At 36.2% G+C, this 23,274-nt stretch overlaps 4 protein-coding genes across 4 annotated transcripts; 2 read left to right on the top strand and 2 right to left on the bottom strand.

The window, feature by feature from the left end:
• Positions 1–1,438: 1,438 nt before the first annotated feature.
• On the top strand, positions 1,439–4,539 carry LOC106324914 (O-acyltransferase WSD1-like). The gene is made up of 7 exons (XM_013762919.1): positions 1,439–1,751; positions 2,313–2,891; positions 2,970–3,036; positions 3,376–3,488; positions 3,572–3,781; positions 3,877–4,014; positions 4,217–4,539. The coding sequence occupies exons 1-7, from the start codon at positions 1,557–1,559 to the stop codon at positions 4,370–4,372; spliced, it is 1,458 nt and encodes a 485-aa protein (XP_013618373.1). The 5' UTR covers positions 1,439–1,556; the 3' UTR covers positions 4,373–4,539.
• Positions 4,540–7,360: 2,821 nt separating this feature from the next.
• Positions 7,361–14,463, bottom strand: LOC106327012. Its single transcript, XM_013765009.1, has 9 exons — positions 12,903–14,463; positions 12,205–12,819; positions 10,600–11,671; positions 10,022–10,307; positions 9,777–9,901; positions 8,965–9,428; positions 8,746–8,774; positions 7,991–8,620; positions 7,361–7,876 (listed from the first exon to the last, which is right to left on the bottom strand). The coding sequence occupies exons 1-9, from the start codon at positions 14,159–14,161 to the stop codon at positions 7,737–7,739; spliced, it is 4,620 nt and encodes a 1,539-aa protein (XP_013620463.1). The 5' UTR covers positions 14,162–14,463; the 3' UTR covers positions 7,361–7,736.
• Positions 14,464–15,086: 623 nt separating this feature from the next.
• LOC106327087 (mitochondrial fission 1 protein B) lies at positions 15,087–16,228 on the top strand. The gene is made up of 5 exons (XM_013765104.1): positions 15,087–15,252; positions 15,391–15,529; positions 15,646–15,767; positions 15,846–15,909; positions 15,988–16,228. Exons 1-5 carry the CDS (start codon positions 15,145–15,147, stop codon positions 16,062–16,064), a joined length of 510 nt encoding a protein of 169 aa, XP_013620558.1. The 5' UTR covers positions 15,087–15,144; the 3' UTR covers positions 16,065–16,228.
• A 203-nt stretch (positions 16,229–16,431) lies between these two features.
• On the bottom strand, positions 16,432–21,438 carry LOC106327085. The gene is made up of 9 exons (XM_013765102.1): positions 21,016–21,438; positions 20,549–20,635; positions 20,314–20,403; positions 20,110–20,190; positions 19,778–19,972; positions 17,599–19,704; positions 17,303–17,449; positions 16,880–17,208; positions 16,432–16,801 (listed from the first exon to the last, which is right to left on the bottom strand). Exons 1-9 carry the CDS (start codon positions 21,082–21,084, stop codon positions 16,684–16,686), a joined length of 3,222 nt encoding a protein of 1,073 aa, XP_013620556.1. The 5' UTR covers positions 21,085–21,438; the 3' UTR covers positions 16,432–16,683.
• Positions 21,439–23,274: the final 1,836 nt, after the last annotated feature.

The raw sequence follows: 23,274 nt of genomic DNA, 5'->3' as shown, positions 1-23,274 counted from the left end.
TTTCTCTTGGGCCATTTGGGCCGATTAAGAAATCAGATCCAATTATCACTTTTTTTTTTCCTTTGGGCCGTTGAGTCCAAATTCAAATAATTTTTTTCAACCATTCTTAATTATTTTTTTTCTTTTCTTAATATAATTTAAACATTCATAAAAAAATTAAAAATTTTCATTGAAAAGTATAAATCTTTATTAAAAGTATATAATTTATCAGAGTTATACCAACATAATTCATTAAAAAAATATAGTTTAATTTTTTAAACATAAATAGTCATTTTAAAATGAAACACGATAAAAAAAGACAAAAAGTCTAAGTCTTTTATAAAATAAAACACAAATATATAAAATATGACACTAAATATTTGTCAATTGAAAAAAAAAAAAAATCTGCGCTTTCAAATGCGGGTCAAAATCTAGTATGAGATTAATACTAAAGCACACATGAAACACATTGAAAGTGACATATTTGCTATGAAGTATTGTGAATTCTAAGGTTTTTATTTTTTTAAATGCATAACTGATTAAAATAACATAGTTTATATATAAACGATTACTTTGTTATTAGCGTATTACTAAAAGCTTTTCTGAACTATTATGACTAAATATATAAAAAATGTTATAGAATACAAAAGGAAATGAATGAAACCGTATATAAACTCGGACAATAAAAACATAATCGAATTAAAAATAATAAAATTCGAAGTCAGACTTAAAAATAAAGAGATAAGATAATTCTTATGATATTTTGTTGAATTCTAAAAATGTCAAACAAAACATAAATGATTTTAAACTTGGTACGCAAAACAAGTGGAGTAACCAACCAACATAAATGATTTCGAACATGATTTGCAATCTCCACGGCAAGTTTATTGACACCATGAGGGACATTTGCTTGTAACACTTTCTTTTTTAGGTAGATTTTTTTTTTTTTTAGTAAGGCATATATGGCACCACCATTTTTGTTCTACCAGATTATCAATCAAATTCACAGTAAATGTAAAATTGTAACGTTACTGTTGTAAATTACATATAGTCACGGGACAATCTAAATTATTTTAAAAACTGGGGCATATAATTGGTAGAATAAAACAAAAGAAGGGGCAGAGCTATACTTAATCTTTATCCGGCTGCTTATTTTTTTTATTTTTATTTTTCCTCCGATTAAAAAATAAATAAATTAAAAACCTACCAATCGCGGACCGTCACGTATCAGTAGGATCCGCAAACAGTTGAAAATACTCCCAAAGATAGCTGATTATTTAGACAGAAGAGACACCCATATTTTCGAAAATGGTGGGATCCATCCACTATTTTATTCTTATTTTTTAAGCACTCGATGGTTAATGCTGCTCTTAAGATATTCGACTATTTTATGCACTAAATCCTAAGTGTAAACATTTAAGTGGATGGCGTGTTCCTATAGTCTTCATACTTATCTTTTTAGAAACAAAATAGTCTTCATACTATATGCCCCTATTCACGTTATAAAGAACTGTAGAAGAGGAGAGATTCACTTTATAAATAACTGTAGAAGAGGAGAGAAGAAACATACATCGAAGATGAAAGTCAGAATTAGTAAGGGGGAGGAGGTGGAGGAGCAGCCGCTCAGCCCGATGGCGCGTGTATTCCAATCTCCAGAGGTAGACTACTGTGCCGTCACCATCATGGGATTCAAAACCAAGTTCTGTCTGGACGTCCTTCTTGATGCCTTGAAGCATAATGTCTCCAAGCATCCTCGTTTTTCCACCAAACTGGTACCAACTTATACCAACATATTACAATGGATCTGAACATGACCAAAATCTAAAAGTTTACTGTTATAGAATTATATTTCAAATATTTATATAATTGGTTCTCAATTTTTTTAATTTTAACTAAGACATCATATACTCCCATCTATTTTATTTAATTTATTTGATGTTTAAGGTTAATACACACATATTAAAAATTATTATTTTAATACAATTTATCTTTGATTGTATAAAATATCATTAAAAAACTCTAACTCAACCAAATAAAAATACAGTATGTAATTGGTAATAAATCTTAAATAATGTTGAATATTTATAGAATAATAAGAACATCATTTATTTTGAGAAAAAGAAAAAAATAAACTTATATTTGATTGTGTTGACAAAAAAAGAAAAAATTAAACATCAAATTAACTGAAACATGGGGGAATATATGTTTATAAAATTCTTCGTACCTTGCTTCTAAATAGTCTTGAAGGATCCTTATACATATATATATAATTTCCCCTAAAATTCTACTTGGGATTGGATTGTGTTTGATCACCGTTTGTCTTAACTTCATAGAGTGAGGATGGTGCCAAATGGATAGAGACTCAGGTCAATGTAGAAGATCATGTAACTGTACCAAACATAGACCCAGAAGAGATAGGTGAAGATGGACAAAGCTTCGTCGATGACTACATCTCACGTCTCACGACGATTCCTCTTGATAGATCAAGACCCTTGTGGGACATGCACATCCTTAACGTAAAAACCTCAGATGCTGAAGCAGTCGGTGTAATAAGATCTCACCATTCATTGGGAGATGGAATGTCTTTGATTTCTCTCATGCTCGCATGTACCCATAAGACATCAGACCCTGACAATACTGCTATTCCTTCCTTGAAACGGCGTCAAACCGTCCCGCACGGACTTATAAAACAAAGCTGGTTTTTAAGGTTTATATTCAACGTTGGTTCTACAACGAGACTGATTTGGAACACCGTTGTAGATATGTTGCTTCTTTTGGCGACTATATTGTTTTTGGAGGATACAAAGACACCTCTAAAAGGTGGTGCGGATGTAAGGAGGAATCCAACGAGATTTTATCGAAGAACTATCTCTTTGGATGACATTAAACTTATAAAGAACTCTATGAACATGGTACGCTACGGTTTATGTTCATAACTAAAAGTTGTTCTATTTTCAGTGGATCTTTATTGTCTCTTTTTCTGTTGCTAGACTATCAATGATGTTCTACTCGGAGTTACACAAGCTGCTCTTTCTCGCTATTTGAACCGACTTTATGGTAAACATTAAATTCAAAAACATATGATGTATTCCTTCCACTTCATAATAAATGGGGTTGTAGAAGATTTTTCTTATTTAAAAATGAAAAATATTTCATCATTTTTATGTTAACTTTAGTTTTATTAAAAGATATTTAACCATTTATATTTTATAGTTTCATTTTATGATTGATTAAATTATTTTAATTTATATATTTAAAATATTTTTTAGAGAAATAAAATTATTAATCTTTGAGTTTTTCACCAAATTACACTACATTATGGAGAAATAGAGTATTACTTAAGTTTTTCTAACGATTCACTAATCATAATTAATATGGTGTTTCTTGATAAACAAGGTAAGAAGAATGAGGAGGAGGGAGTATTGTCATCGAATCAGAACCATCTTCCAAGTAAACTACGTTTCCGTGCAGGTTGTACAGTAAATCTGAGGTCGGACATCGGGTTCAAGGTTAGAGACATATTTAGTATATATACACTTCATCAAAATTAAACTTTTATTGTTGTCACTAACGAGCAATATGTATATTAAAGCCTTTGGCAGATATGATGACCAAGGACTCAAAATGCAGATGGGGAAACTACTTCAGCTTTATTATTTTGCCCTTCTCCATCGGTTTACAAACCGATCCTTTGGTCTATCTAAAGATATCCAAATCCACGATGGCTCGAAAGAAGCATTCTTATCTCGCTGCACTAGTGTATTTTATCATCAAACTCATCTTAAAAGTGTTTGGAGCTAAGGTAAACAAAGTGATCAGTGAAATTGATTAGAGACTTGTTTGCAACTCTCGGGACAGTAAATGACAATATTAACGTAATCTTTGTCACTATATTAGGCAGCAGCAGCCATATTTAACCGACCGGTGGTAAATTTAACTACATGCGTTTCAAACGTCATAGGTCCAATGGAGGAAATCAGTTTCCGTGGCCATCCTATCGCTTACATTGCTCCAAGTAATTATGGACAATCACAAGTAAGTAGTTTTTTTTGTCAATTACTCATTTTCTTAAATCAAGTTTTTGATCAAAATGAAAAGACGATTATAAGAACAACTTTGTTCGAAAATGTCTGGTTTGTATATGAAAAAGTTACCTATCCGGTTTTATCTTTCTTTGCTTGTGAACCCGCATTTTTTGACTTTTTTTCTTCCGACACTTTTTTTGTGTGTTTGATAGGCATTGTTGGTACATTACATGAGTTATGCGGGGAAGATGATAATCTCGATGGCTGTTGACCCTACAGTCATACCGGATCCTCACAAGATATGTGATGACATGGAAGAGTCACTCAAAGACATGAAAGCTGCTCTTTCGGAAAGAGGGTTACTCTGAGGCTTGTGAGAGCCATTGGTATCTGTTTTGTATAAACCTGTAGACGTGTTGATGAATATTTGTTTGGTCTAAAAATGTTTTGTTTGGAAGGCTTTAATTGGCCCGGTCATAGTTGTTGAACAAAAAAAAAATGCATACAAAATGTCAAGGATTTTAGATATCTCATTTTTCAGTCCTATTTAATATGAGCTAGAAAGCATCTAATATATTAAAACTGAAGTACAATTTGAAAATAACCCTTGCTTCATCTTCTAATTTACAATTCATGCCACTGCCTTAATTATTATTTAACTACATTCCTAAACCATACAAATTCGAGTCCTTACTAAAAAGATAATCGGATCTCTCCTTACCAAACCGAACCTCAGTTTCAATTGAACTGTCACCCTAGATTCCAGGTTCAACGTTAACATATACCCGATAATTCAAAAATAAAAAAGATTGCAAAGCTATAATTGCCTAGAACTTATTTGATCTTCAACCAACCATTCGAAACTATGCACACCTATATATTCGTGATATTTGCTAAATCAACAACCTAATCATTTATATTTATTAAAGGATCTCTAATAATATAGTCCCTTTTAAATGTTAACAAATCACGGGAGTGATTAAATGTACAAAACTACATAATTCTAAAGAATGCAATTTTTAAACTACTAATAAAGAAATTTCGATTTATAGTCTAATAAAATATCAACAGTATTTAAATTATATGAATATATAAGAAATTAACCAATAAAGAAATTGATATTTTTATGAGTATAGTTTCATGAAATAAAATATAAATAGTTAGCTACTATTAATATTTAATGATATGGTAGAACATGTTATTATTGATATTTTTATGAGTATAGTTTTACGGGCTATTGCAACAAACATGTAAATATTTATCAAATATAAAATCAATTGAACAAAATATAAAACACACTATAAATTAGGTTTGAGTGTTCGAGTACCTGTTGGATATTTTAAATTTTGGTTTTAATTTATATCACATACTAGATCTCATTCGGGTAAATTTGTAAGTACGGATCATGTTCAAATATAACACATCAATTTTGGTTTTAATTTGTTTCACATTCTAAAACCCATAAAGTAACCATATATCGTTTGGATTTGGGCTATATCGGTTCGGGTTGAATATATCCAAAGTTAAATCCAAAATTTAAAAATAAAACATAAGAAATAACAACATATTTATATAGAATTGGATATTTAAGGTACTTATTTAAAATTTAAATACTTAACTTTGGATATCATTTCAAATAAATATAGAACTAAATATTTGAAGTATATATTTATTTTTCAAATGTTTATATTTGTGACTATTTCTGACATTTGGATCGGTTATTCGGATTTTTTTTGGTTATTCAGATTTCTTTTAGTTTTTCGGTTTTTTGGGTTACCGTTCGGATTCGGCTAATAACACATCGGGTTCAAATATGTTTCGTACATGATCTATTTTGTTATTATTACATTTTAGACTAAGTATGGATCAATTTTTTTGGTTTAGGTTTGATTCAGATTTCGGGTTATGGATTTTATGCCCAATTCTACTTTAAATAAAGAGAAACACAATTTTATCAAAAATTATCCCTCCCTTTGAAAATCTAGTTATTAATTCAAGGATGTGACATGTAACTATAAGTAACCAATTAAAAAGTAATCGTTTTATCATGCTTATTTTCTCGTATAAAGTTTATGTTTTATGCATGAATTCTGTAATAAATTTTATTTTTACATATTCTATGGAATTTGTAAGCGGATTCCTATATTTTATACATTAAAAGTTGGTCATTCCATTTTAGCCAATTGCTTATATTAATTGAAAGAATAAAGTGTATAAATACTACAAAAAATGACACACATATATATATATATGAACCCCAAATTTGATTGAAAATTATTACTATCCAATTGTAGGCAGTTATTGATATGTCCCCCAAATGAATTAACTGCATATGTTCAACAACATGGCAGGTACTTTTAGCAATTAAATGCATTCAATTACTACATATGTTCTCGAAAGTAAGATTTTTTAGAAATTTCACGCTTATTAAGAATATAATAAATGTTTACAGTTTAATTTATTATTTATTTTTATATACACTTTCTAATTACTCTCCACCAATTAAATCTAATAAATTCAAATATTTGTAATTAATGTCTCTCAAAAATATACAAAATTACTTTAAAAATATAGAAAATCTATCTTTGTAAAACAAGAAGAAAATCTAGAAAATCTTTGAGGACTGTATATCTTGAAATTGTGCTCGCATCACTACCACCTTTGTATTGACTTTTGGGCAACTACACTCCATATCACCATTTAGCAAGATCATGATAAGCAGCATGCATTTGGGATTTAGGTTTATGTTGCATTATTGATACATTTCTTAAGTTATACGGGGAGGATGATAATTTCGTTAGTGGTTGATCCTATAATAGATAATCCTCAGAAGATATGGATGATTCACTCAAAGCACTGAAATCTGCTCTTTCGGAAAGAGGGTTACTCTAAGGCTCGTTAGCCATCGGTATATATCCATATACCCGCAGGCGTGTGGATTATTTGTTTTTGTCTAAAATGTTAATTACTACGCATATTTTAAGCATACCAATAATTATCGACCGTATGCTTAATTGGGGTGTTAAATATTCTTGTGTTGCAATTTTTACAGACCGTATGCTTAACTGGGGTGGTAGAAAAGTACAAGGAGTTGGCAAAGTACCATCTCAGGCAGCTCACGTCAAACCAAGTTGAATCCGGTCAAACCATATTAACCTATGATCCAAAAACTTTCTGGTTCGGTTACCTCTCCGGTATTAAGAACATTGGTTCAAAGAAGTTGAGAGCTTCCACATTTACGTAATGATCTCAGGCACATTACAAAAAAAAGAGACATTGGTCAACATGCTGATCATTGGTACCTAATGGGAGCGAAGTAACTTCCTTTTGATGAAGAGAAGGGTGCAAAATTACTATTAGGACGCTAACACATCACTGTTGATGGATTTAGATAGAAAATGGATTCAACATATTCTTTTAAATACATTAACTTTGTTTACTGACTCCCCCTCCAATCTGAAAAGCAAATTAAAAATCATGTAATAAATCAACTCTTGAATCCCCTTCTTTGTTCATTCTAATTCTAAGTCAACCACTTCACTTTAGAACCTACTCATCCAAGTTACAAGCCAAACTAACTTCATACTACCCACCAAACAGTGTCCTCCTCTGTCTCTGCATTTCCTTGATTCTCTACTCAATACTCTTCTCCCATAATTGTATAGACATCTCCAAGATACATCTAATCCCCTAGCCTAAGAATATTCTATCAGCCATTCACAAATTCACAGCTTAGGATGGGACATCGGATGTAGTAGAGATCTCATGTGGACAGGTGGGAGGTAACTGGTCTCTACAGAGATTACACCGGAACCCAATCACCATACTTGAATTCTTCTCGTTAATCCCACATGCATCTCCATGGTACCATTCTACAAACATTACAGCAAAAGAGAGATAAATATTTAGAAATAAGTGCTGAGAAACAAATGGAAACCAAGTCCTGGAATTTAAATCATGGTGAACCAAAAGATGATTTGGATTACCTTTACACATTTCGCAAGAGATGAAGGTTGATCCAGAGTCAGACAAGCCGCATAAACGACACTTAGGTTGATCATGATCAGGATCCGAGTTCTCCACAGGTTTAAAATATCTCTCTTCCCGGAACTTATCTACCCTTTCATCACCAGGTTTTCTGGATAAGAGGAGTCCATTCAACCAATAGCTTAAGGCTCTTTTTGTTCTCTTCTTCCTTATGGAAATCTCCTGTTTTACTTTCTTAGGCCTGCCTCTGCCTCTTTTGGTCTCCAGTTTCCGTTTCTTACTCCCTCCAGGAACATTACTTTTATCCTGCAGCCGAGTAACATGCTTAGGTCTCCTGCCTGAACGTCGCAATGGTTTGCTTGCAACAACCTTTTTATGATTCTTTAACCTAACGGATATTCTCTCTCCCAGAGACGTTTTGGTCTTCTTTAGCCGAGTTGATTTGCGAGCAGGTATGACCTTTTTATGCGTTTGTTTCTGAACTCGAACTTTTTTGCAGAAACTGCCTGGGGGCCGCCCTCTTCTCCGCCCGCTGGGTTGTTCTTTTGCTTGCACTTCACTCCTACATGGAAGACAAATGTACATTCCTTCCTTGTCCGCTCTCCTGGTATGCTTTTTGTGAAATAATCCTGAAATTTTTATCATAGCTAATATCAATAAAAAGCTCTGACTGGATATATTAGATTTACCTACACAAGCATAACTTCTTCAATAGAAAAACATTTTACAGAACCAAACAGCAAGAGAGACTCACGTTTGCAGATGTGGCAGCACGCAGCATCACTGTCATTAAAGAAAAACAAATACGATCAGAAGGCAGTTGAGAAAGATCTTTACTCAACAAACAAACAAAAAAATCTAAAAAGATATGTTTGTAGGTCAAAATATAATGCGATTAAGACAAGTGACAAGATTGCTATGCTAATGAAGACAATGACTTCTGAAGGCATAAGGGGTGGTGACAAGTACATACCTCGGAGGCACATCTTTCTTGCATTGTTCACACAAAGAAGACTCCGATCTTTCTGCCCTTTCAAATAGGTATGAGAATCCTTTTCCCTCTGAGGACCTTTTCCGTACTTTTTCTATCTCAGAGTGTCTGAAAGAGCTTCCTGACTTCATAGTTTTTCGTACAGCTTTTTTCTCTTCAAATCCTTTCAGAAGATGTAAAGGCACATATGATTCATTCACCCAGAACTTTTTTCTTTCACTCGAGGATTCTTCAGTCATGCGACCATTCTTCAACACAACATCCGGAACGTTTCTCCTTTTACCGAAGTCAAGGAGATATTTCACAGTATCTTCCTCTATGCACTTCCTACGAACAATCACTTTTTTGAACAGCCTGGCAGATTTTTTAGATTCTTTGTCCGATGCAGGAAGAAGATGGCTGTTTTCAATATCATCCCATTTTATGTAAGAGTGGAATGTCCTCACCTGTAAATCACTAAATTGTTAACTAAAAATCTTCCAACACCAAAAAAGTATCCTACATGTAGACAAATTTAAGGAGGCTATGGTACATGACAAATGATCAGTTTGTATAACTACAAATGTCAATAAAATAAACATGAGGATGACAAACTTAAAAAATAAATCTATTCTACCGCAATTTGATAATTAGAGTAGAAAAAAAAACTTGTAGGATCTAATATCGCCTACATTCATGCGTAGGTAAAATGGAAACAGAACATTTGTATATTCTTGTAACTTCAACATTTATATTTTTTTTGTCAATTCCAACGAAACAAGAATAACATTCAGTTAGACCAAAATTTATATTACCTGAAAACCAAGCTGCTCTGAAGTCGTAGATGATTCAACAGCTGCTTCCCAGGCAACACGCCGGCTTCTCTTAGCAGGCTCTGAATTCTCAGGATACAGTATACCTTGAATTTTCCCACTTCCACCTGCATAGTATAGAGTGCATGAAGAATGAAACAACAAAATGGAAGTGGAGGAACAAAAGAATAGATTAAGACAGTAGAAGAACAAAGGCGAAAGCAAGAACAAACGAGCAAAATGCAAACCTTGTCTAGCAGCCTTAGAGACCAATGCGCGAGGTAAAACCTTCCAGTTGAACAATGGCCGCGAAAGTCGACCGCCTCTCCACCAACACATGGTCAATCCACCTTTTTTCTTGGCAGTTGGGTTAACCCCAGACTCCACCAATGTCCCCCGTCTTTTACCAATAGCAGTCTTTGACGATGATCGTGTTGACGTGAGAATATGCCTAGATGAGCCCATTTCTATGGCAGAATAGACATGGTTTAGCCACTCAAATGAAAGTACACGATGATGCAAATTCGCCTCTAACTGCAAAGGTTATTCGCAAAATCTTCATTAGGAAACAAAAAAAGTTGATGCACACCTAGATTAATCACTAAATACAAAAAATCAAGCGCTCAAGAAATCCACTTAAAGACAGTCAACTTCCCTAGCCAAACTAAAAAAAAAATGAATATAAATTGATTACTGCAAGCTTTTCAAGTAGGAAGAAAGCAAACCAAAACTAAAGTTCTACATAGCAGCAGTCAATACGATGATTCGGAAACAATACCATTCCAAAATGAATATTTTAGGAGGAAGTTACTTGAGAAAAACTTACTTCAACTAATAAATGTCTCAAGCTTGATATATTTGTTGCGTTCAGAATGTGTTCACGCCAAATCCTGGAATGCTGTGGATTCAACCATGGACCAACCAAAAGACCTTGCAATCGACTTTCCATGGATAATATCTGGCATATGATAGTCGTAAGATGGCTTTTCTTCGTAAGATGGCTTTTCTTATCGATGGATTGACTGGTAGCAATCTCGCTTTCCGAAGGACCTCGTAAAGCCCCAAGACTCATGTTAAACAAACAATTTGTCTTGCTCCCGGCATCCTCGGATTTGCAAGAAAGACACCATCCACATTTTTCTTTCCACGCATCTAGGTAGAGGCCTTGGATGTTTCGCCATTGAAATTTGGTGGTTTTCATCAATATAGTCTTCACCTGGGCAGAAGCTATCTCTTCATCAGTTCTCATATCAATTGTACGGATAGGTGACTTCCGTGTCATCTCTTTAGAAATTGCTGTAGTCATCTCAGCAAATATGTACTGGTTTCTGTAGCCTGACTCGCTCTGCAGTCTAATTCCTTTCCTTTTGTTTATTCTATCCAAATAATGGGAAGACGAATGGATATTCGAATTTGGCTCTTTCGTGACATCCAAAATGCTCGATGGTCCTGGCTCATGAAGACTCTGGACATCAGAACCATTTTGTATAGTTTCAGCAGATCCTTCAGAACTCATATTAAGAGTATCTAGTCCAGTAGCTGAATCTGATATCTTCCGACGAGTCCTATGACAATGATTACGTGAACCTCCATTACTGGATCCTTCTTCAAGCTTTTTCTTAACGCCAGACGTTGGCTGTTTCTCTGGAGCTGATAGAGGAGCCTTAAACCCATCAATAGAAGAAATCATTCCTTTGGCTGGCGTATCCAAGCATACGGATATTTGTGAATTCACACCGCTGATTGTTCTTTTCAGCCCACCAGGGAAATCCCAGTGCTTTTTAATTGCACCTATTACTCCATTATAGAAACTACCGCATGACTTGAGCTGCTCCAATACAAGGATAACATCATTCACATGATAGTAGTTCACTGAGCCTGTGCCGTCGGTATCTATCCTGCAAATTCATAGTGGACAACATCAGCCTACCTATGAAGAGATATAGATCAGCATATGAAAGAAGTTCTTAGAAGTAGTCAAGTAGATGATAAGAAACATATCTGCATGCAAAAAAGCAATCTAAAACTAAGGGTCGACAATTGCACCTAAATAACAAGCAAATGAGGCCATTTACATATCCAATCATGCAATTCGAATTACTGGAAACTACCGGAAGGATACATAGTTTTGCAGACATATTATATGCATAATACTCCATAGTTTAAGTTAATCCTCCAGCTAGCTAAAGTAGGGGTAGTGTTTTTTAAAGCTAGCTATGGCATATAGTCAACATGTGTCTACAGTGATTACCAGAAATCATCACAAAGTTGTACCACCGAGATGAGACGACAAAAGTTGCTAATACTCATTAAAAATATATATATTTCTCTCTAAGAAAAAAAAAATTATAGTGCTGAATTCACAAAATTGATTCCACTGAGATCATGCATTAGCTCTACTTAGACAAGAGAATCAAAGAAAGAAACTTACACCAATAAGTAGCCACAGCTGCTGTAATACTTTCGGCCATGGGGATCAGTCTCTAGAAACTCTGCTCCTCGAATTTGCTTTTCAGGCTTCCATCCTGGTACACGCTGGTCAAATGAACATTCAGGGCAATACCAGTCATCCTCAAGCAAAAGGTGACTGGCAACACCGATACACTTAGAATGATAGGCAGCTGGACAACCATCACAGCACAGTAAGTTCCCATCCATTTTGCAAAAACAACAGTCGTCACTGTTCAGGTCAAACGAGCCATCAACGGCCTCACCATTCAAAGAATCATTATCTGGCAGCTCCATCATATTTCTCTTTCTGCGTCGCACTTTTGTGTTTCTCCTCCTATCAATTTCCATTTCAGACTCAGCTGCAACAGATCTTTTATTAAGCTCTGATCTCACGACTTCAGTGTCTGTCATATCATCACACAAACGAGCAAGTATCTCAGTTTTCAGATTCATTGGCTGTCTGAAATACTCATTTCTGAAAAAGTTAAACCGAGTTAGATCCACTCCAGGGTTGTCCTTAGAACCAGAAAACAGTAGGTATTCGACCACAAAAAGGGGATAATTAACCACATCCAGCATATCCCAGTCAAGACTCCTGCATGTAACACACGACCAGCAAAGCATGAGAACCAAAAGCTTCATGTCCATATCACAGAAAACAAACTAAAGTATTCATACCTCAGGCAAGCAATTGCAGACGGGTCACCTTCAGCAACGAGGTTCTCCAAATGTTTTCTCAATATTTGCAAAACAGAAACATGGATGCTATCAAATAACAGACTAGGAGACATGCACCTCAGCGATTCCACGAAATCCTCCAGCTCAAAGGGACTCAAAAACAGCAAAGTGCTGAAGGACCGCAGGCAAGAATAAACAGAAAAGACACTGAGAATTGGAAGACCATCTAAATTCAAAACACGCGAGGATGGAGGTAACTCAGCCTTTGGCGGAGGCACAGAAAGATCCTCAGCTGCTTTTCCTTCAACGACCCAAGTTTTCTCCTCTGTCAGACTACTAACCGACGGCGAAGGGGATACTTCATCAGCTAAGCAAGCTGTAATAGCGCTACTGCTAGAAAACCGAGCTAACGCTCTACGAGCGCTTCTTCTCAACCGAGGCTGGCTCGTGAATTTTGAGTTCACCGAGGCTTTTCTCCTCTTCCTCCTGCCACATGTATATTCTTCCCTATCAGAGAGAGACTCAACAACAGTCTTAGCATCATGATCAAGATCCTGCTCAGCCCCATTAGATTCAGGAGTATTCAGATCCTGAGGTGAAACAACGTCCTGCTTCCCTATCTCCTCGAAAAGCTGAACGCTGGATACTTCAGCAACATGGACTTCTTTATATTCTTCAGTCTCTTGTTGACCCTGCATGTTGGTTTCTTGAACTATGTCATTGTTATCCATGTTAGCCTCCAAGTTCAAATCAAATCCTCCTCCTTCCTTGCGCGGACTCAAATCACACCTCGCATCCATGTTCAGGTCAATAAACCCTCTCCTCTTGACTCTAGAACCCTCCTCGTAATCGATGCTCACATTAACCAACCCTAAACCTTCATTCAAATTCAAATCCAAATCCAAGCCAGTAGTCAAATCAAACGCCCTATTCAAATCCAAACCTAGGGTGGTGGTGGCTTCCACAGGACCACAATTCAAATCAACATTCCCTCCAAAGCAAGATTCCTCCCCAACTCCATCATCGTTTATTACCTCAGAGGTGATGATCTCCCCTCGAGATCGCGTCCTCGTCCTCCTCCTACCAACTCGAGGCTGCTTCGCTTGAGATCCCCCTTCTCCCATCGCGAGATCCGCCGATTCCGAAACCTCCGTAAGTCCGTTCTCGAAATTTCGAGACGAATCGTGAGATCGGACGGTCCCGGAGCACAATCCAACACCTTCGATCTCCTTCCTAACGGCTTTCCCCACCCACTCCATTTGATGTGAGCTTGCTTTCGCTTAACGAAACGAACAAATCTATTCACCCATTGGCCGAAAGAGATTTTATTTTATTTTTCTAGAAACGCTAAGGGGGCGGAGAGATTTTCTCTCTTCTTCTACGAGGAGGAAGGAAGGAAGGAAGGTAGAAAGAGAATTGTCTAACGCTTAACGTATTCTCTCAAGTGAAGGAAGGAAGAGACAAAGAGAGGTTGGTCAATGTTAGGAAGAGGAAGCCATCATCTCTCTCTCTCTCTCCCCCCACACTCTCTTTTCTTTTTTTTTAACTTCTTTTTCCTCTCTTTTTCTGGTCAAGGTGGGATATGTTTTCCTCTACACCTTTTACAAAAACAGATATAGTAGAGTATAATTTCTTTCGGAATATTAGACAATTGTTTATAGGAAAAAAATATTTAGATTTTTATTTTACACATGATTATCTTAGATAAAAATATTAAAATAGTTTGATAAAAAAAATATTAAAACAATTATGAAAAACTAAACAATGATTGTATACATCAAAATGTATGAGTTTCTACTCTCATAGAAAAATATTTATTAATATCTATGCTATTGTTTTTAAAAATACCATTAGTTAATCAATTGTAAATTTTATAAATTGATTCGAAATGGTATTATATGAATTGTTATATACAAATAAAACTACTGGGTGCAGTGTTATCTATATACTATTTTAATATATTTTTATAACATAATAAACTAAAGTTAAAGAAAAAAGAAAAGGTAATAGTAGATATTTTTTGTTTGAAAATAAGGTAATAGTAGATTTAAACCTTAAATATAAAAAAAAAAGATATAAACCTTAAATAAAGTCAAAGTTTGATGATACAAGCTGGCAAAGTTAAAGAAAAAAATAACCCTTAATTAGTGTTAAGGCATAACTTTTAAAAATAAAAAAAACTCAAATTTAAGGCATAACTTTTATTTCTGGTCGGGAGAAACTCTTGCAGCTGCGACAAGAAATGGACGCGACGATAGGAAAAGTTATCGATTCCGTCTCCGGCTTCTTCTCCGGCGCTGCCTCTGGCTCCGCCGATGAGTTCCCCTTGTGCGACACCGACATCATCTCGGTAACTTTATTATGATTCTCGCCTTTGTTGTTCGCTGGTCAAATCCACCGCATAGAAACCTCTAGATCACGACATGTTTTAATTTACAGATTTTTTGTATGCGTAACTTGTAAGGCGTTTTGTTCCATTCATTCTCAGGGATGTGAGAAAGAGCTTGCAGAGGCTCAGAAAGGCCAAGACGAAGGGCTTAAAAAGGAATGCATCATGCGTCTTTCATGGGCTCTTGTTCATTCAAAGACGCCTGCTGATATACAGCGTGGGATCTCAATGCTTGAAGGTATAAAATCTTTAAAAAAAAAAAAAAATTTAAGTTCTTAAGAAATGTTATCTATAGCCTTCGAAATTTTAGATATAGTCCTGATCACAGCAATATGTTTTTGCTTTGCTTTGCAGCTTCGGTGGTTAGTGATACGAGTCCAATGAATCTAAGGGAGAAGCTATATCTCGTTGCTCTTGGTTACTATCGAAGCGGCGACTTTTCAAGAAGCCGGGAATGTATAGAACGGTGTTTGGAGGTTTGATCATCTCTTATCCATATGGATAGTCAAGAATCTTTTTACTGTTGTTGATGTATTCATGGATGCTTTTTTTAGGTCGAACCAGAGTGGGGACAGGCTCAGACGCTAAAGACGGCTATAGAGGACCGTATTGTGAAAGGTAAACAACCACATACATTGATGGTAACTCTTGTGCTCATCCATTAAAATCACCATTTACATTTTTTTTTGTAAGCAGATGGTGTTATTGGCGTTGGAATTGCTGTTACTGCTGTTGGGGTTGTTGCTGGTATTGCCGCAGCCTTACTACGCTGAGGCTGAGAAGGAAAGAAACCGTACATACGCGCATGATTCCATGTTCTTTGTTTAGTTTCTTTGATGGCTTGGAAGAATTGTCTAAACAAATGACTTGTAATTCTAGTTTTACTATGAATACATAAACAACATTACTGATCATACATACAGAAACTCTATTATTACTTCAGCAGAAATTAGAAGAAATGCTACTCTTATCAGGTTTTAGTTTCAGTATGAACTCTAGATTCCTACATGTCCTAGCAAGGCTAGAAGAAAAGCCACTTGAACCAGTCACTGCTTTGCTCTATGCCCTCAACTTCATGTCCTCTTTTCAATCTGAATCCTTTATTTATGTGTGATTGCATCAAACACTTGAACCAGTCACTGCTTTGCCACGTTGATCCTTATAATCAATCTGTCTTACAAATACTCTTCTCTTCACAAAGAATATACAAACCTTCTCACAACAAAATCCACACAAATCCCCCAAAACTACAACGTAAGAAGCACGTCAACACTTTAAAAACATCTAATTTTCTCTCTATATATATGTTATAAACCTGTTGTTATATCCCGAGATTCCTGCACTCACCTGACTCGGGCGTGGAAGAAAAATAAGAGAAGTGGTTAAAGAGTTTCAGCGAGGCATTTCCTCACTGGATTTGTCAACGATTCGTACATTGTATTGTTCATAAACTCTCCCTCTGTTATCTGCCCACCACTGTTCCGCTTGTTTCTCACTAAACTTTTTTCGGCTGTTATCCAAAACAAAACGGTCAAGCAAAATAACTGACTGTTTCTTTTTTAGGCGCAAATAAGATTGTGATTGTTACCTGAAACGGACACGTTTGAGGTCTCTAGCACCTCCGGCTAAGGCTGTTAGAGTGATGTAGACACCAGGCTCGTCTTGTTCAACCCATTCCTTCTCGTTCTGTGCTTCATTCGTTGCTTCACCGTTACCAAACACAGGTGTAATGGTCCCATTAGAAAACATTGGGGTATTTAATCCATTTGGCTCGGACTCTTGACTGTTTGGTCGGTTTAAGATATTAAAAGGGTCAATGCGACCAGGGCTGGAACCAAATGAATTAAGAGACGGAGGTGACTTCACAGCTCGAGCTGGAGCTGAGCCAACGGGTAATCTTTCAGCCATGTCTTTTAGCTGCATAGTTTTGTTGATGCTTATAATCAGTCATAAGAAATCAGTAGTTATTGCGTAAACTATGTCTTTATTTTTTTGAGTTTTGAAATTTTACTTGAGCGGTAAGTGATTTGATCACTTCTTTTGCTGCTTTGCATCTTGTGGTTTCTTCGCTAGCGATTGCCAACGCCTCTTTGAGCTGCTTGGCTGTTCTTTCCAGCTCAACTTCTTGGAATTGGGCCTTCCTTGTAAGACTTTCAACCTGATCATCTACTTGTTAGCAAAGAACATAAAGAGAAACTGAGGCAGTAATTAAAATTAGTGGCAGCCAAGTACGCTTCAAATAGCATGATCTCATTAACATATTAAGATCCAGAAAAAAACACAAAAGATGGTCGAGAGGAAGCTTACTTGAGATCTTAGCTTAACAACCTCTTGGCTGAGATTATCACTGGTTCTCTTAGTATCATCCACCACAATTCTTGGTGTGGTTAGTCCTGAAAGAGTGGGAGTTGGTGTTGTTGAACGAGGTGGACTGGGACGTTTTGATACTGGAGAAGTTGCCCGAGACACAATTCGAGAACCAGGAACAGAAGCTGAGAAGAACTTTTTTGAAGCTCCAAATACCGGATTGAAAGTTTTGACTATGTTAAGCGCACCCCGTTGAGAGCTTCTACTTGGCGAGACACGGCTACTATTGAATTCGTATTTCTTGTTCTTCTTATGTCGATTGTCCACTTGTTTCATGGAGTCCATCAGTGAAAATCTAGCCAACTGTCCGTCGGATCTAGAATCCAACTTGTCGTCTTTGTATATGGGATCTGATCCCTGGTTAATGCTTCCTCTTCTACTCAGAGAAGAATGCGAAGATGAATCAGTTTCCATGGTCTTTTTCAATTTGTTAAAGCACTTGTCACACACTCGATATGGTTTGTTCGGGTTCGGCGCCATACAAGCCTTCAGCGACTTTTTGTTGGTGCACGAGTGGCAAAACACTAGTCCGCAGTTATAGCAGTTGTGTCTCTTTCTCTTGAAATTGAAGGGCTGACGGCAACCTGAACACATGGACTGATCCATCCCTGATGCCCATCTGTGAATGCAGACAGCTGCTGTGAAGTTAGTGCCACAGGCAATACTTTTCACCTGTTTATCCTTAAGCGACTCTACCAATGTAGGGGAATTTCTATCATCTACATCCCCATGACCAAGTCTACCATTTGATCCCTTTCCCCAGGTGTAAACCTCTGTCTTCGCAGTTAAGACTGCAACATGATAAGCACCGCAGGCAATCTCTTCGACAAAACTCTTGTGAAGTTTACCTTCAACACGGTTTGGAACTTTTCCATCTGCATGTGAGTTTCCCAGCTGACCATAGACAGGACTGCCCATAGTATAGACTTCGCCTGATGTTGTCAGTGCAACCGTTAAACTGTGCCCACATGCCACTTGACAAAAATTGGGTTCAACAAGAGCAGCAACACAGGTAGGCACAAGTTTTGGTTCTTTATTGCCATGACCAAGACGACACTTATCGCCATCACCCCATGTGAAGAGCTTCCCAGAAGAGCAATTACTCGAGCTCGAGCTCCCAACCATGACTTCCACAACTGCTGCTGTGTGCCATACACCACAGGCTGCCCGGACAGTGCGAAGACCTTTCAAAGAGTCAACCTCCCGAGGTGTGAAAACACTTTTCCTGTCCCCGTGGCCCAAAACACCAAAGGTCCCATCACCGAAAGTAAACAACTGCCCAGCAGACGTCACAACTGCTGTGTGATAAGGTCCACAAGCGATGGATGATACATGTATCCCTTCCAGTAGAAAGTTAACCCTTTTAGGGACCCAGTGACTGACTTCATTTCCATGTCCAAGAACACCAAAATCTCCTTTTCCCCAGGTATACAAATCCCCCGATAGAGTAACTGCGCAGCTATGGAACTCTCCACAAGCTACAAGCTCAATATTTGTGGTGTTAAGTGCATCGATTAGCTTTGGATTTTGAATATTGGAGTCAACACCATGGCCAAGCCTACCTTCAGATTCCTCTCCCCAAGAAAAAATTTCTCCTTGTTTTGTCACAAGGACAGCATGCTGTCCCCCACAAGCAATATTTTGGACGTCAAGTACTATTGTCGATTCTAAAGCTTTTGGCAATAAGGAATCCATTTTTATGTCAAACGAACTTCCAACTCTACGGTTTCCACCACCCAAAACACCTTCTCCTATGCCTTCTCCCCAGATGAAAACATCTCCTAACGCATCTCCCTCATCGTGACCAGAGCCATGGCTCGAGGAACTAACAGCACTTGACATACTAACTCTAAAAGCATCCATGCCCGTACCCCTCATATGTCCATGCATACTATCTGAGCCTCCAGAATGAACTGAAATAGTTCCAGAATCTGAGGGATAAAATCTTTTTGGAGGAACTGCATATAATGCCATGTCCGACAATGCCTTGTCCAGCTTAGGCGGGCTCTCAAATGGACTGTGAATGCGAAGGTGATCAGAACCATCCTGAAAGATAAATGAAGACGTCTTTAGTGTTGAAATGCACAAAAGTGTGTACACGGAAAACTTTTTCTAGAACCTTCTGCAAACTGTCATTGCTGCTAAATGGAGAGTGCAAAGGAGAGCTTCTCCGGGTATATGTCCTTGGGCTGTTAGCTTCAGACGGTGTCCCATCACTTCTTGATTCAGTCCTCCTATTTCTTTGATGGCAACGCGAAATCAAGGCTTTAAGACCACTAAACCACACCTCAGCCTCATCTTTATCCTTGCAGATCTACCAAAAAAAAATCCTACCACCATATTAACTAACCTTGAAAACCACAGTGACATTTCGGATGACAGAGTGATTGTTTTATATCAGAAGCGGAAAAAAAAAAAGTAAATGACTAAATGGTTTAAGAAAAATCTCACCACATCCAAAGACCTCTCGCTGTATATTAGTGAAAAAGACTGATATTCCTTCTCGGGACGAGGATACCTTTGAAAAATAGGCTACAAGAGAGCCACAAATGATATCAGAATAAGATCAACGTAAAAGATAGGTGAGGCACATGGAAAGTTGCATAAAAGACCATAAAGAGAGAGGGAAAGAACGAAACACGGCTCTCAGCTTACAGTGCGTTGTCCAGATATGATCCTAGAAACATGGCTTAGCTTCAGATGTTTCTCCTCCTTTCCGGAGAACCATATCAAAACAGTTTCATCCTGAAATTCACAGGCAAACTATCTCTTAAAACACCAAACAATGAGCTACATGTAAGTTAAGTTATGAAAAAAAAAAAAAAAAAGCATATCACCGTAGAGCACTGCTGGCGATAGATTTAAGTAAATAAAACCGAAAACTGCTTACATTTGAAAGGCGAAAAGGGCAGAACTTAGGCTTCCCTCTTCTTCCATACTTTAGCAAGTAAGCTCCCTTCTTCAGAGCAATGATTGCCTGAGTCAGTCAAATAGCATATAAATCCATAAGCAAAAAAAATAGGTGAATCTTTTGCAACAGAGACTTCATCTCAGCAAATAACAATAAATATAAAAGACATTCAACAACTCTAGCTCCATATGATAAATGAATCTAATAAAACTCCAAGCTGATTCCACAAACACGAGTCGAGGATTAAGCTGCGTTAAGTACAAATAGCTTGAATCAAGCTGCGTTAAGTACAAATACGAGTCGAGGATTAAGCTACAATTCATATGAAATCGAAGATAGGTGTATCTGCGGAAGGATTCGCCTAGGCAGCAGCAACAAACACTCGTCTCTAACCTAAGAGCTATATAGCAAGAATCGAAATGGAGGAAGGAGATAAAACAAACAACCTGCTCGATATCTCTCTCGACGGGAACAGCTCTGCTAAGATCCGACGCCATCCTCCCGTTTCTCGACATACACAAGCTGAAATCTCCAATTTGCTGAGATTCTGAAGACTAATCTACACATTCACGGGGTTCATCTCGATGATCGTCGGCTCTCGGAAGAAGCAGCTCCCGAAACCGTTTGCTTCCCTCTGATTAACGGAGAAGCAATCGAAACAGCTCGAGTGATAGACGCCGTCCAAGCAAGAGGAATCGGAGCTCTTGTAGGTGCTGCAAGACGCGAGAGAGGAAGTGTAGAATCTAGAGAAGACGATGATCTTCTTCTTCTTCTTCTTCTGTTACGCACTTTAGAGGGATGGAGAGAAAGCAAAAGGAGAGAAACAAATCACTCTTCTTCTTTTTTTCGCTTCCTTTCTTTTTTTTTTTTTTTTTTTTTTTTTGCTTAAGGGTCTAAGTCAATCATTTAACTTGTGTTAAGAAGACTTAACTCATACTATTTACATTATAGATTATAGATTATATAAATTTTGAGAAAAAAAATTAGTAAGAATTTGTGTTAGTCAGTAGTTGAATTTCAACGTTTTAGTTCAATTTGTATATCTTCAGATAGTGACCCAAATACAAATTGAAGTGTTGTGGATATTTTATTTTTATAAGAAAACTTTTACTAATATAAACTAGAGAATTTTAACAAATATTTAAAGAAAAACAGCACCAACCTGTGTGTGTATGTGTATCTGTATTAATGGGGTTTATGTGTATATCTTCTGAAACAAAATCGGCGTGAATAAGGCCCGTGTCATTAAGCTATAGTTATTTTGGACACGTTAGCCTACATCATCCTTCCGGTTGAAGGCCCGTTTAATGATTTTTTTATATTGGCCCGTTTATAGATTTTGAGTCATCTATTTTATTAAAACAAAATAGAAGTACGCTTATAAATTAATTTTTAGTTTTTAAATTTATTTACATCTTAATGCTACTGAACTAATAAATTTATCTACTTTTTACTATTCTTGTCTTTTATAGTTTAATGAACGAATTTTCCTAAAATGAAATAAACAGATTATGTCCTACTTATTTAAGGAATACTTCTTATAATCAAGCTAAATAATAAATTACACTTAATCAATACTAAAAATTATAACAAAATTTTCATTATACGGACTGGTTATTTTTTATTATGGTATATTAATTATGTCAAAAACATAGAAAATGTTATAAAAAATACATAATATAAAACACACAAAATTATAAATAATATATATTCGATTATTTAATCGTATAAATCAAATATAAACATAGACAGCATTTTTATTTTACCCTAATTTTTTATCCATAAAAAAATACATTTACACCAACACACGAGTTATATTTTAAAAATATGGGTGAAATAATTGACGGATCAAAAAATAAAATAAAATTATTCACAATAGATTATAAAATTTATGGGTTTAGAAATATATTAAACAATTATTTAATACATATCAATTTTATAAATATATATTACCATTTATATAAGATAATTATTTAAAAAATAAAAATAAAAAAGAATATCCATTCTAGTGTATATTAATACTTTTTAGGTCTAAATGTATATATATTATTATTTGATGCTCATGTATATGTGTCCAAATTTCTCTTTAAAAATTGTCTGTTTGAAAGCTATAAACTAATTAAAAATTAGATTAAACTAAATTTAAGAACCAAGATAAAGCCTTTCACCGTTTCTCCATTTAATCAAATATGCACTACAAGAAAACAGGGGGATTCTGATGGCCGAAATCGTCAGAAATTCGTCGGAATAGACCGATTCCGATGAATTTCTGACGAACTAGTCCGTCGGTATCTTTTTGTCGGAAAAAAGTATTCGTCGGAATTTCGTCAGACCTTCCGACGACTTTCTGACGAATACCGAGAAACGTCATTCTGACGAAATTCCGACGATATTCCGATGCGGACACACGAGACCAGAGTTCATCGGAAAAACTATATAGCGACGGAGAACGTTCCTCGGACTATTCCGACGAACGTAGTCCTCGGAAATTACCCACGGACTATGGTTCGTCGGAATATACCGACGGACAATGGTTCGTCGGTATTTTTCGAGGAATCCTCTCCGTCGGTATTTTCCGACGAATCATAGTCCGTCGGTATATTCCGACGCCCACAATTCGTCGGAATATATCAATTTTAAAAACAAATTAATTTTGCATTTTTATATTTTTTATATTAAAAATTAATTAATAAATAAATAAAATC

The sequence above is a fragment of the Brassica oleracea genome, chromosome C2 (genome assembly GCF_000695525.1).
Source record: "Brassica oleracea var. oleracea cultivar TO1000 chromosome C2, BOL, whole genome shotgun sequence".
Lineage (NCBI taxonomy): Eukaryota > Viridiplantae > Streptophyta > Magnoliopsida > Brassicales > Brassicaceae > Brassica > Brassica oleracea.
Note: the sequence above shows the minus strand (reverse complement) of the source record. Positions and strands in the feature narration are given on the sequence as shown.

Excerpts from the sequence above, each read along its gene's own strand:
- LOC106327085 (XM_013765102.1), bottom strand. The coding sequence starts at position 21,084 with ATGTCGAGAAACGGGAGGATGGCGTCGGATCTTAGCAGAGCTGTTCCC. Across the intron at positions 20,636-21,015 it reads TCGAGAGAGATATCGAGCAG|GCAATCATTGCTCTGAAGAA; the intron begins GTTGTTTGTTTT and ends TGACTGACTCAG. Across the intron at positions 20,191-20,313 it reads TCATATCTGGACAACGCACT|CCTATTTTTCAAAGGTATCC; the intron begins GTAAGCTGAGAG and ends GCTCTCTTGTAG.
- LOC106327012 (XM_013765009.1), bottom strand. The coding sequence starts at position 14,161 with ATGGAGTGGGTGGGGAAAGCCGTTAGGAAGGAGATCGAAGGTGTTGGA. Across the intron at positions 12,820-12,902 it reads TCTGCAATTGCTTGCCTGAG|GAGTCTTGACTGGGATATGC; the intron begins GTATGAATACTT and ends TGTTACATGCAG. Across the intron at positions 11,672-12,204 it reads AGCTGTGGCTACTTATTGGT|GATAGATACCGACGGCACAG; the intron begins GTAAGTTTCTTT and ends ATGAATTTGCAG.
- LOC106327087 (XM_013765104.1), top strand. The coding sequence starts at position 15,145 with ATGGACGCGACGATAGGAAAAGTTATCGATTCCGTCTCCGGCTTCTTC. Across the intron at positions 15,768-15,845 it reads GTATAGAACGGTGTTTGGAG|GTCGAACCAGAGTGGGGACA; the intron begins GTTTGATCATCT and ends TGCTTTTTTTAG. Across the intron at positions 15,910-15,987 it reads AGAGGACCGTATTGTGAAAG|ATGGTGTTATTGGCGTTGGA; the intron begins GTAAACAACCAC and ends TTTTGTAAGCAG.
- LOC106324914 (XM_013762919.1), top strand. The coding sequence starts at position 1,557 with ATGAAAGTCAGAATTAGTAAGGGGGAGGAGGTGGAGGAGCAGCCGCTC. Across the intron at positions 1,752-2,312 it reads CTCGTTTTTCCACCAAACTG|AGTGAGGATGGTGCCAAATG; the intron begins GTACCAACTTAT and ends TTAACTTCATAG. Across the intron at positions 2,892-2,969 it reads TAAAGAACTCTATGAACATG|ACTATCAATGATGTTCTACT; the intron begins GTACGCTACGGT and ends TTCTGTTGCTAG.